The sequence below is a fragment of the Prosopis cineraria genome, unplaced genomic scaffold (genome assembly GCF_029017545.1).
Source record: "Prosopis cineraria cultivar Desert tree isolate PC_DT_omini unplaced genomic scaffold, ASM2901754v1 PC5, whole genome shotgun sequence".
Lineage (NCBI taxonomy): Eukaryota > Viridiplantae > Streptophyta > Magnoliopsida > Fabales > Fabaceae > Prosopis > Prosopis cineraria.
The window spans coordinates 30,114,358-30,128,876 of NW_026555336.1; the positions used below are offsets into that span (position 1 = coordinate 30,114,358).

The window sequence follows — 14,519 nt, forward strand, 5'->3', positions numbered from 1 at the left end:
TGTGGAAGTAGTAAGTGGATGAAAATAAGCACGTTTTGGGAAAGAATCACTCACAAGTAAAGTCTGACGTTATATTATATTATATATATATATATATATATAGATCCCTATATCCCTAAAACGTAGCATGTTTGGCAGATAAGGAAAAATAGTGAAGAAAATGCAGTTTCTGATGCTGACATGCAATGGCGGTTGTAATTCGCTGCATCAGCTTCCAGACCACCCAATCATCTGTTGCCACTTGTCAATCACTCCCCCGTGTTTGACCATTTTGCTCTCCACTCATCATTTTCACAAACGAAGACTTTGAAAAAGCAGACAGAGACGGGTTCAATGATTCGGGGGGTTGTTTCTGGCTTCGTTTATGGAACAGATAATAATAATAATAATAATAAAAAGTGAAAAATTAATCCAGCTGTCTTTTTACTTATTTCATTCAAAAATATAAAATATTTTTAATTAAATTTTATATTTAATAAAATAATTACTCTCTTTATTTAAAAATATAAGACATTTTTCATCTTTTAAAATGTAATCATTGTTTTTTTTAAAAATATCTTAATTAATAATAAATTTATATTTATTATAGGGTATTTAATAAGGATAAATATAAAAGATAAAGTTAGTTTGAAAGTAGGTAATTACTTTATTGGGGGGTAAGATTTGGTTAAAAATATTTTACATTTTTGAACAAGGGAGTACTTATTTTTAAATTAATTTTATCTTTTTATATTTATCCCTATTTAACATGATATTTCACTATAAAATAAATATAAAATAATTTATTTAATAGGAACACTTTTTAAAAAATAATTATTTTTAAAAAATTAAAAGTATTTTATATTTTTTAATATTCAATCTGTCAAAGATGCCTTACATTTTTTAACGAAGGGAGTAATTCTTATTTATTTCAAATTAAGTTTTTTTTAGTTTTTTACTTTAATCAAGGCCTTATGGTTGAATGCATTAAATATGTTAATCCTTGAATATTAAAATCATTAATGAATGATTAGTTTTTTTCAAACAAAAAAATTAAAAATTATAGAAAAATTGATAAATAAGGACCTAACAAAATAACTTTGAAATTGAATTTAAATATCAGGATCTTTTTTTTTGTTGCCTACAAATTATTGTTACGACTAAAATACTCCCAAAGGTAAGTAATTAAATGTGCATTTTCAATGGGAGTGTTTTAGTTAAAATATTAATTTTTAAATTGCAAAAAAAGGACTACAGTCTTGAAATTCAATTTCAACATTTTGTGATCCTAAATGATTATTACTGGATTTTATAGGTTCTCAATTGCACTTTTTTTTTAAAATTAATATTGAAAATCAAGTTAATTTAACTAGTTGAATGGATAAATTATTAAATTAATGTTTTAATCAGTTGAATAAAATTCTTTGCTCATAACTAACCTCACTACAATTTAATTACAATTTTAATAATTAACCTTTAGATAAATGCATGGTATTGAAAATCAGACCGAATCGGCCGGGTTAACCCAAAAACTGGTGACCTGATCCCTTGTTCGGTCTGGGTTTACTCTTAACCCGATGAGGAGTGAACCGGTGTAACCAGGGTTCAACCTGGTATAACCCGATAACCCGGTGGGTTAACTGGGTTAATCGGGTTATTATTTTTTTAGACTTTTCCCCCCAAAACGATGTCATTTTTGATTTTTTTATTTTTAATTTTTCAAAGCTTTGAGTTCAAAAATAAGATAATAAAAAAAAGTAAAATTGAAGTCAAAAAATAAAAAATTAGAGGCAGAACATGCTATGTCAAAAAATATAGTATTTTATTATTGTTAGACTTTTGAGTGGTTAAATTTGGTTGAATGTTTTTATAATTAATATCTTTTTATTTAAATTATATTATTTTAATCATGACCGGTTTGTCATCAGTTCAACTCCTAATTCAATTCTAATTGAATCATTAATTTGTAATTCAATGTCATGATCGATTGAATAATCAATTCGGTTTTACGTATCTTGGATAAATGTCTTGACCGGTCCTGTATCAGGTGAAATGTTCCCTACCCTGACAGGGAAAGCAAGACGTGGCCAAGAAGATAAAATAATTTTTTTTTTTTTAAAAAGGTCTCTATCTGGGATTCTACGTAGCAGAATCCAGATGACGCAGTCAAAGAAGAAGCATAGTTCTCTTCACATCACATACTTATGTATCTTTCTTCTGTCAAATCACTCACATTTCTGATCTGTCTCTCTGTCTTTTCAGTCTTTGGTGATCATCATGCGCATGCTAAACCTTTGAACTTCAATTATTTATTCCTCGCCTAAAGTGACATTCTATTATAACTCAATTATTTATTCAAACATGTTGTATGTGTTGGATAAATATATTGTTTTTATAGCAATCAGTATATAAGCTATTAGATTCATTAATTTTGAACTCTTAATTTTACTATAAAGTGATGAATTGTTCAATTTCTTTGAGTTGAGTTAAAACCAAAATCAAATCATGCTTGAGTTGGATTGTAAAGTGGATTTATAAAGTTTAGAGTGGAAAATAATGAGTACTAGCTAATTTACTGATATGAAAAAGAATATAATAATAGAATTAATTAAATTGTTTTGATAATGAGCAATGTCGTTTTTTAGAGCCAGTTGGCGCTAATTAAGCAAAAGGACAAGGGATTTGAGTGGAGTTACTATTTGAAGGTCTTAAGGTTCTTTTGAATGAGACTGACTTCATTGATCAGTCAAAGAAATGACAAATATGTGTATATCTGCGTGCATGTCACAATTTAACAATGACATATATCCTTAAATTACGCGTGAGAGTTTCAAGTTAACAAGGATTTAACTCATAGTGGACAAGCTTATAATAAGTTCAAATTTCAATTTTGACGTGAGATCTTTATTGACAGACGATTTGTAAATTTATAGATGTTCTTCAAATTTAGAAACATATATGCTAGTGAGTTACGTATTATATAAACTTGATAATACTCAAATCTCATACAATTAATTTAGAGACGTGAAAATTGAAGTTATAAGGAAATGGTGATTTTTTGATTATAAGGAAATGGTGATTTTTTGATAGGGTGAAAGATCATTTTTTTTCCTAAATTTTTTTTGTGAGAATCGTTGGACTGCCTGTACTAAAAGGGGGACAACATTCTTCCAAATAATTTTTTGTTGGAGCAAAATTGCCCTTCTATTAGAAACTCATCATCTTTTCTGTTATTTACTAACATGGAATAGATATGGAGCTTAGGTAAAATGATAATAAAGCATTTTGATTATCTAACGTGAGTTGAAAGGGCTAAAAGTGACAATAATAGAAACTAGACCTAATTTTAATGGTGAATAATGGCAAAATGGGTTAAATAATGCCTTATTGTTATTTTGCATAAGTCCCATAACTAATTTATATTAATAAATAATGAAAAAGATGATGAGTCTTTGATAGAATGATGATTCTGTTTTTACGAAAAATTATATTATTTCGAGGAGATATTGTCATGTCAAATTCTTCTAAAAAAAATTAGGAGGAAAAAACTCTTTAACCCTTTCTTGATATGTTTGAAATAAAAGGAATACGCGTGAGGTTGTGATGCAAGATTCAGTGTTTGCTTGTTGCATCCACGTGCATGTGTTTAACCAAATTTATTTTCACTATGCTACTAAAGTGGCCGGTCTGGCTACCTCAACCCTATATCTAGCTATCAGCCACATGCATATCCTTTCAACAAAGTAATTAATTTTCTGCACAAAATGCACTATGCTTTCTCATTTCATATTTCATGCTGATCCCCAACTCAATTTAATTTTCACGCACACATACACACACGGCAAATTTGGTCATTCCCAGCTGCAACAAATTCATGTGATGTCCTACTAGTGTTGTTGCATCATCACATGCATTTCCCAGTATGGACACAGTTAAGTTTCACTTTTGGGGATGTTTTCAAAATCAAATTGATTTTGAAATCAATAGGAGTAGTTTCCACTTTATTGATGGGTTCCGATGAAATTGTCATCAAATTTATAAGAATTATATGTTACATATATAGGGATATATATATATATTTAGTCATCTCATATCGGAGGACATGACTTTCAAACCTAGGAACGAGGGTTCTAATTAGCCTAACCTGATACCTCATCAATATATATAAGGAAAATCAACTTATAATAAAAATAAAATAAAATAAAACAATAAAATAATGTTAGCTCCCAGCTGGAGGCTTAAGAATTTGGGAAGTGGGGAAAGAAACAAGTAGTAAAGCCGTTCCAAGAAGGGGAAAAAGATAACAAGTCAAATAAATATTCATTAACTACACTGTGCATCTAGATTAATCATGAAAGATTGAAGGATAATTATAGATTTAAATTCGGTGACTGTATTTAATGTAGACACTGAGTGCCTATAATATTTGAATTATTCAAATCTAAATTAACCTTTCAGATAAACTCATTATTCGTTAATCTCAAGTAGAGTATATGAATTCAAAATCATTAATTTGAATTTCAACAATTCAAGTGTTACCTGCACTCAGTACTTATATTAAGTACAGTTATCGAATCCAAATCTATTACTTATTACTGATGATTATTGTGAGTGTCTTCGGCTGAAGGCCATAATCCAAGATGAAAGTTTGAATCCAAATCACAAACGATCTAAGGTAGGAGTTATAGAAGTAAAGGATTATATTACTTCCAATTCTTCCTTTTTCTGTGAAAATTCTTGTAAAACCTCCATGTTCCATCAGATACAAAGCTTACATTGAAAGAAGGTTTTGTTTTTAATCTTAAATGCCAAATTGACCGTCCAAGTACAGCATAATTTCAAAGAGGTTGAATGGAGGAAGACAAATCTGACCAAGAACATATAGTAGTTATATACTTATCTAGTACTATTTATAAGAAAGAAAGAGAAGATTGATTATAGTCCTATTTATAGTATACTTTACTATTTTTTATTTCATCTTTACTTTTCTGCCCTTATTAAATAATAGAAAAAATAATTAAAAATAGTTCTTTTGGTTTTTATTTAAGGGTAGAGGAATAAACTCATTAAATTTTAAGATAAAATTAATGAAGTTTAATTTTTTTTTAATTTTTATAAAATATGATGAAAATAACTTATAAATAAAATAGAGGAAGCATGTATGTATACGTGTGTGTGTATAATGGACCTTATTTGATACGTGAGCTCACTGAATTGCTTCTCTCTCTCCCTCCACTTGTGTGATCCTAGATTTAGAGATAATCTTTTCATATGGATTGGTTCCACCGGATTTTTAAACAAGCTGATTCAATTAGCAAACATAATAGAGTTAGATTTGGATGTCTCATTTTTCCTACGGTAAAATGTTCTTCTTTAAAAAAAGAAATATAAATAAAGTATATGAAATGTGTGTGTACTTTATTTGGTCATGCATCCTAAAAATAAAGTGCTTCTAATCAACTCATGCATTTTGAGAAAAAATAGTTACAGCATTAAATTTGTGAAAAAAATTAAAGGTCAAAATAAAATTTCATTTTTACCCTTATTAATTAAATAAATGTAAAACCTTTACTTTTTAGGGGATAATTTATGAGATCGTCATTCATTAATAGGCAGAGGGGTAAAAAAGAGAAACCATTAGATAATATTGCATGATACCTTAAAGTTTTTTAAAAAACACTTTATAATTAGGACTGAAAAGAATATGCTATGTACCATTTTGTTTGGCTAATTAATGTCTGCCAAAAAGATGAATTAGGATGAGTTACTTAAGTGAAGTTAATGCTTTTGTACATTTCTTTGGTGAATTGAAAAATATGAATAGGATTGTTAATTTTTTAAATTTTTGAATGATAAGTAAAATTTGACATGCCATGTGCGTGTGTAATTTAAATGCAAAAGTATCATTATTATTTTTTTGCATGTTACAATGATCAAGATAATTGAAGCCTGCTGGGATAGGACACATGGCCCTAATTAATGTTGATATTTCAAGTGGCTATACTTGAAGATAAGTAGTTAGTTGATCAAATAAAGCATTTTCAACTTTCCTCATGATAGCTATGGCCTCCCTATTATCAACTCACACATGGCCATATTTTACATGTGTGTCATTTCTTTCCATAATTAGATTTTGCTTCTTGACCCTTTTGTGATGCAAATACTTTGAATCTTCTATTTTATTATTTTTCTCTTAAAATTGTTGTAGTCCCTGGCATATATTATACTGATTTTTTTTTTAAAATGAATGGTATAGTTCAATGTTCTTGTAAAAAAAATTGTTAGAATTTTTATATTACACTCCATTCAATCCCTATTATAAGGTACTAGAAGGATTTTTTGGCCCTTGATATAAGAAACTAGATGGGTATTAATTACAATTTTACAATATTATCCCTATTTAAACTCATTAATGGGGGAAAGTGTAAAGCAAATTTAAAAATTTTTCATTTAAATAGAAGCAAAATTGAAAGTTTATTATATTTTTAGACGAAATTAATGATTTAACCACCTTTTTAAAGAATTGGCGAAGTAGTTAAAGTATTATAATAGGGACTATATAAATAGATGGTGAGGCCATAACCTTATAACATGTGAATATTAAAAGTACCACTTCTTTTAAATTTATTTTATATAGATTGTCCATTTAATCACCAAATATTCTCATTGATCATACTGGGGGACAGGGAAAAAAGAAAAAGAAAATTAAAAAAAGCATAAGAGAATGGAGACAATAATGCACTAATAAGATCCAAATGTCGTAGTCAAATCACATTCTTTTCCAAAACTAATAATTAATTAAACCTCATCCTTGACTGTCATTTCTATCTAAATATGCCATATTTAGACATGATTAAGCATACATATTATGTTAATCATAGAACAAAGACATGCATGCAATACACGATGATCAGAGTTCTATACCTAATAACCTGAACCTTAATTAAAAACTGTAACAAGAACAGGAAACATTAAAGATCTCCGTATAATATTACATGAATCTTTGATTGACCATCCAACGGTAAAAAGAAGCCGAGATGCATGCGAATGGCTATTCTCTGTCACAGAGCTTCCATGTTCCATAAAGTCTCTGCCATGTTTCCTAACGTCCAGTCATTTTCTGCCACTGGCTGATAATAATCAAACGGCAACATGTCATAAGTTTCCATCATTGTCGCTGGTTCCTGCTGATGATTATTGATCAGATTATTATAATCCATGATTTCATACCCATGAGTACCCATAATGTTATTGTTCACCAACAAGTTTTCCTGAATTGGGTTGCTGTAAAAAGCATTGTTCTCCAACAAATAATAAGAGCTACTTGCTGGGAGTTCTGAATTAGGAGGTTCCAGAACCTGCGAGAATTGCCAGGAATCAGAGGGAAAATTGCTGGGATTGGAGCAGAAATTGCTGGGAAAATTTGCCTGGAAAGATGATATTGGTGATGATGATGAAGACAGAGAAGGCATAACAGAGTTGTTGCAGGTTGACAACATTGGGGAAGATGATGAAGAAGAAACATGAAGGTTCGTGCCTGCTGTGAGAGAACAAGAGTACGAAGCAGCAGCAGCAGCAGTACAAGGAGAAGAATTCTGTTTCTGTTCAACCTTTTGAACCAATCTTGGCATCCAGAAACACCGAACCGCATCAATGAATTTCTTGCTTCCAGATTCAATATTAAGATGGCGTGCTTGTTTCTGCACTCTGGTTCTCCAATAGTTCTTGATCTCATTATCAGTTCTTCCTGGCAGATGCTGAGCAATTTTCGACCACCTTATAAAATCGCCAAACAGACCCAAGTTTAATAGTTTCATAGCAACCCAAGAACTAGTACTAATATGAACAGATCATCAGATCATTACCTGTTACCCCACCTAGAATGAAGTTCTAGGATTAAGAGCTGTTCTTGCGGGGTAAGGTTTCCTCGCTTGATATCTGGTTTCAAGTAATTAAGCCATCTGAGTCTGCAACTTTTCCCATTCCTCTTCAATCCTGAATGGTTCAACCAGAAACGAACAAGTTTAGTTTCAGTTGTATACAATTATTATAGATTATTGAAGAAGAGACTTGAGGTACGTACCAGCACTTTTTGCTAACATATTCCAGCGACCCTCACCATGGCGAGCAATATAGTGGATGAGGAGGCTGTCTTCTTCAAGAGTCCAAGGGCCTCGTCTCATCTCAGTACTCTCTTCTTCCTCCTTAGAACAAGTCTTATCTCTCTTCGAAATAGTAGACATGGCTCAGTTTCTTGCGGGGTTCTGCAACTGGTGGGATCAGCAAGAGAATTAATGCTAATAAAGCTGTGAAAGTGAAGGTATATATAGACTAGAACAAGGTTCAAGCTAATCCTTCAATGATGAGATCTGAGACTAGCTTGTCTTCATGCCTATTTATATACATACTCATCAAGGGAATTTATCAAGATGGGGTCTTAGTAACCTGGTGAACAAATGAGTAATTTTTGACCATTATCCGACACGTGGATATATTAATCAAACAGCTGCCTTTTCTTTTCGGCTTGCTAGATTTTCGATTTGAATAAGTGGGAAAAGGGTGCTTTGGCTATTGCCTATAAAGGAATTTTTCGAGATAGGGTTTGGTACTATGGTGAATATTTTCTTGTCTAGGTTAAGTCTCGCATACGCAATGAAACAGTCATCTAGATATGATATATGATATCTTAGCTTGTGTGATCGCACCAAAAATAGCTAGATTAAGTATGCTTTTTTTTTTTAAATAAAAAGAAAACAGATAAAAAGTTTATATTGGATTCATGCATATATGATAGATTATATTTGGAAATGAAGATATTCGAGAACAGAGACATGGAAGGAAATGGACTATTCATAAAGTGCCATAATTATGAGCCACTGGAGAAGTATCAATGACGCAAAATGGGAGGATGTCGACTCATTTACTCACAATTCATCAGAAGCGCAGGCTGCTCTGAAGGGCACATGCCGTAGTACAAAAAAATCAGATTTTCTTTTAGAACTTTTTCTAGTAGCTACATATTCCTTCTGAATTGTTACATCAAGAAAAATAATCTAGTCACTGATGAAAATCCATTATGCTAATTTTTCTTTAGAGGGAAATATTTATTAATTGAGAATCACAAGAATCAGGACAAGCCACCAACATGCATTAACTTTGATAGAATTAACTATCATTGTTTAAAAATAAGATCTTAAGTTCGAGTTCATTGTTTGATTAATGCTTAGGGCTCAACTACTCAGCTCTCACAAAAAAAAAAAAAAAAGGAATCATGACAAGGTTCATTGATTAGAAAATGCTTATTGATTCTCCTGGGTTCAACCTCCTAATCCCTGTAATGCAAATGACATTATATGCTAGATTAGAGGTCATCAAGTACAAAGCTCTTGAAACTAATGGACTGGCAAGAATTTAGAAATGGCCAACTTATAAGAAAATCAAATCATTTCTTTGAAAGATATATGAAATCACCTCCAAACTAGCTTTGTTGTCACGAAAGGATCCGTGTTTGCCAAAGGACTTGTCCTTTTGTTGTAATGTTTTAGAATGGGAAAATAACAATCAAGGACAACTGGCAAAACTTTATATCAACCAATGATCAGTTATTGTCAAAATTCAAATGGATAGGTATTGATTTGGGTTAGTCTTTTATTAACAATTATCTATTTGGGTTTTAACAACTCATTATAAATTAACAATAATTTAGTCAGGCTTGTTTTTCATTCAAGTTTTGATAATAATTAGTTCTTGACTGATATATAATTTAGTCAGTGATCCTTGATTACTATTTTCATTTTAGAATCGTCCTAACATATCTTGAGTGACAGCAAGAGAGCTTGGGAAGTGTAGCAAAGATTAGTTAGGTATTCAAATCTAACTACTTTCTTTTCTCTTTTATTACATTTTAGACTCGTCCTTACATATTTTGAGTGACAGTAAGAGAGCTTGGGAAGTATTCAAATCTAACTACTTTCTTTTCTCTTTTATTGCATGATTGGATTCTTTGAAACACAAAGGGTCTATTTGGTTATTGCAATGAAATGAAAAGGAATGTGTTGATAGTGAACAAAATATACTAGAATAAGCTGTGTATTGATAGAGAAATGGAAAATTATAGAGAGGCAAGAGCCTTGGAGTGATGAAAAGGTGGGAATGAGTATTGATGACTTTATTTATGGTAATCTCCTTTTCTACCCCTCTATTACCTCATAGCTTTAATTTTTCCATTATCTCCATCTTTCTATCATTCTACAAGTTTATTTCAGTTCATTTTGTTATCTATAAATCATTTCTTTCTATTACATTCCTCTTCAATAACCAAATGGGCCCAAAGAGTTTGTAGGATACCCTAGTACAAGAAGAATTATTTGGTAAAAAATATTTCCTCATGTTTATTGGAATATCTAGAAGAGCAAGATGCACAAATCGTTTCTTTGATGAAGACACTCCACTTAAAGACATTGCCTTCACCATCACACAAGCATATAATTAATAACCTCTCAACCTTTAATCAAGGATGAATTCTTTAATTTTGGGACCAAATACATCTCAATTCAAATAGAGGGGTGTAACGTTCTCACTCCATTAAACGCTATTAATAAAAGAAACTCATGATAATTAGAGGATTAGCTCAAAAAGTGAGTATCAAGTTTTAATCCAAAAGTAAGGGATCCCAATTTTTCTAAAGAGAAACAAGTTAAAATCAATCAAAATCTTTCATATCAGAGTAAAAATAAGTTTCGGAAGCATAGGATACCTCAGAGGAGTGAAAGAAATCGAAAATGATTGAAAAACAAAACATATGCTATGATTTAGAGCAATGCGCCGTGGCGTGTTACTCGTTGTGCCACGCGTAGTAGCTCAGGTGCCATGTGCCGCAACGTGTTACACGAAAATTCATTGGTTCTGCTGTCATTTGATAGCAAAACTGAGAACTTTTGACTCGCCTTGATTCTCTGTCCGATGTCTGAATACGTGATCTAGGTTTCTACAGAAAGCTCTTCACATGAACTAGCTAATGGCACAGGTTTCACTTCCAAAATAAATCACACTAGAAAGTTGGACACCCAAACACAATTTGACTATTTTTTAATACTTTTACACAAAATGGGTGTCCAAAACTCTCAACAAGTGCCAAAAGATTTTCCTAACACCTGAACCATATCCAATGAACTTAAGACTACTAGTACAACATGTCACAAGCATCGAAATATCAATATAACAGAAATTTACTCCTCAACCCCAATTTACCAAAAACAAAGGAGGAGGTAATTTCCCATTGCATTTAACTCAAATAATTTAAAACATGCTCAAATCTTTATTTCTACACTTGCATTAGTATTTTAGCCCTATAAACATATATATGTCAACATACACAAAGGTTAAGGGCCCAAAATATAATTCTAACATTTTCAACAACCAAAATAGTGCGAGTGAGGTAATATGCATCCTAGAATTGGCAAGCCATATACTATTATACAATTAAAGCTAAACTAGAGACATACAGTAGGAATATGCTAATTTCCTACTTCTTTAGTCTTCTCCCTCTCAACACCAGAGTTAGGGCCTAAAAAGTATTAAATAAGAGGGGTGAGTCTAGCCACTCAGTAACCAAGGTTAACCCTACCCTATACAATTATATATCAATTATAAAACAAATACATGCACAAGGAGATCAAATATGCAAATCAAACTCACATGTATCATAATTTACTATTTATCACTATATAGCTTCTTTAACTCATGTAACTAGGTACATTATCACCATATTCTCAGATATGTGACATGACCTATACTCTTGCAACCTGCCACCGTTTAGCATGTATGACATGTCATTCATTTACTTAGGCAATGATCATCCAACTTTATATCTTCTTATTTTCTTAGACTAAAACTGTGGGCTATAACATTGATTAGGGCTCCATTCGTGTGATTGAACTACCCAAGCTCACCAATCATGAGATGTGAGCAGGTCAAAGATCATAGGACTCACTCTCAGACTACGGCTTCCCTATTCTCGAATCCCTAGGGTGTCTCATACCCTAGGCTATTCTCTTCATTAAACTAGTGGAGATAGCTAAGTTCTAGTCCCTCAATAAACTATGGGATAGTCCCTCGACAAATAGTAAGACAAGGCTATAGCCCTTGTGCACCGAAGGGCAGCCTAATTATCATATGAATTTTCTCTACTCCTAAATCCCTAGGCGAACTCCCGCCACTGATCATACCATAATCATTACTTACTTGAGTTTACTTTTTCACTTTCATTTACTTACTATTACAAAAATCATGTTAGGCTCATGACCTTACGCTATCCAAGTGTGTATCCTCATTATTTTCTCAAATTCATTTCATGACTAATACACAAATATCTCTACTCGTCATCGCATTCATTTTTCAAAACATAAGCAGTTTTATAGTAAAATCCTTTTGACTTTACATTTTAAATTTCAAGTCAAAATAGCACTGTGCTTAATCAAATTTTCATACACTCATTAAAAACTAATATATAGTTTTACATAAAAATTAATTTTATGCATGTAACATTCACCATTTACATTCAATAATCAATTAACATATAACTGCCAAAGTAGAGTTTTCTCCGGTTACCTCAAACCTTTGAGAGGTTAAAGGTTTACCCCTCAATTAAATAGCTTTCAAGTTTGAATTTTCACTCCAATAGGTGACTAAGAACCAAAACTACAACCAACCAAGTTGAATTCCATCAACATAACAAACTCAAACATTTGAACCCTCACTCTTTACTTCCAAATTGCCCAACCTTTACTTTACAAGAGGTGGGGCCTAACTATTGGGTTTAATAATTACCTTTAGCCTCCAATAGCATTAATGAGCCATTAAATCCTCATTAATGGCATCACAAACTTTCAACCACCCATAATAAATGGGATTTTCGGACATTAATGGTGTCCAACAATCCAAGATACCAAAACTCATTATACCTAAGTTTAGATACTTTAATATACCTTTATTAACTCCATTTGAGTTAACAAATTTAGACCCATAACCTATATAAACTGAAATCTCACTTCCACTATCAAACCCTAACCATAAACTTATAAATGTGAAAGAAATGGGGAGATTAATAAGTATTATACTTACCTTGGGTGTTTGTAGCCTTCAAAATACTCTCAAAGTAGTCTCCAAGTAAACCCTAGCAGAGTATTAGCACACTCTTCTTTCTCTCTTTTCTTTTCTTTCTTTTTTTGTCTCATTTCACGTCTGATAAAGTGCAGAAAATGGTCATGCACTATGGCAGACACACAACGCGCCGCGGTATATGACACAGAGAAGACCTCCCTCGCTCAGAGATAGCTGTGCACCGCGGCAGACGATCAAGGAATTGCGACGTGTGGCACAACAATTTCAACTCTTCCTTTTCTTCTCCTTTCGATGCTTGGGTGGCCCACCTCGATACCAGACCCATAACTAGGGCTGAAATAGCATCAGACATGATTATTAGATTTCTCTGATTGCACACCACTTCAATTTAATTAATTACCCTAACTAGGTTTAATTAATAAGGGAATTAAAACCCAAGATGTTACAAGGGGCCTCTTGAAGAATATTGGTTTAGACTAGATGCTAATGGCTCCATTAACCACTATAATATTATGGCTTCTAGAGGTATCAACTGTGACAATAAAGGAAATTCAATAAAGGACTTCTCTAAATTTCTTGTTTAATTACTATCCTAACATTGAGTTTGATCTTTTAGGTATCCTTGAAAGCCTTGTCCTTTGTTGGAATACCAAAATTTATAAAGTTAATGTTTGGACCGACTCTTTTGAGGTTCTTGAGCTCATGAACGACAATCTCTCTTTAAATCATCCCTTTTATGACACAATGAAGGAAATCAGAATTCTCATTATATATGCAAAACTGGACTACTACCTTCAGCCATGTTTTCATAGATGTTAATAAATGTGCAAATTAATTAGCTCATCAAGTGTCTCACAACTATCATGATATCACTAGTTTTGACTTTACACAAAAAAATTTATTAATTTCTGACATGTCTTAATTTTGTTGTCTCCTTGCACAGTTTTCACTAGCCATCAATTTAAAAGAAAAATAAAATGCTTATTGAAATATTGATAGATTATCCTAGAATACCATGATCTAATTGACTCTTTTGAGATTCTTGTACTCATTAATAATGACTTTTCTTTGAATCATCCATTCTTCAATACAATCAAAAAAATTAAAGATCTCATTATACAAAACTAGGTTGTTATATACCTTCAACTATACTTTCAAAGATGCTAATACATGCACAGACTTACTAACTCGTCAGATGTTTCATGACTCTCACAATGTCACTATGTTGGAGTTTCCATGCACCTTTAGAGTATAAAAGCTTGTTAATCTCTGACAAGACTTCATTTTGTTGTCTCCTTGCGTGATTTTCATTGGCCATGTATCAATTTAAAAAAAAAATGCTTACTGAAAAATTGATAGATTATCTACTAATGAAATTAACGGAGGGATTCAAACCCATGCTCTTATAAAGCACAAGT

At 31.8% G+C, this 14,519-nt stretch overlaps 1 protein-coding gene across 1 annotated transcript; it reads right to left on the reverse strand.

Annotated features, from left to right (window-relative positions):
* Positions 1-6,737: 6,737 nt before the first annotated feature.
* Positions 6,738-8,354, reverse strand: LOC129312010 (MYB-like transcription factor EOBI). The gene is made up of 3 exons (XM_054954547.1): positions 8,063-8,354; positions 7,845-7,974; positions 6,738-7,755 (listed from the first exon to the last, which is right to left on the reverse strand). The coding sequence occupies exons 1-3, from the start codon at positions 8,220-8,222 to the stop codon at positions 7,041-7,043; spliced, it is 1,005 nt and encodes a 334-aa protein (XP_054810522.1). The 5' UTR covers positions 8,223-8,354; the 3' UTR covers positions 6,738-7,040.
* Between the last annotated feature and the right edge of the window lie 6,165 nt (positions 8,355-14,519).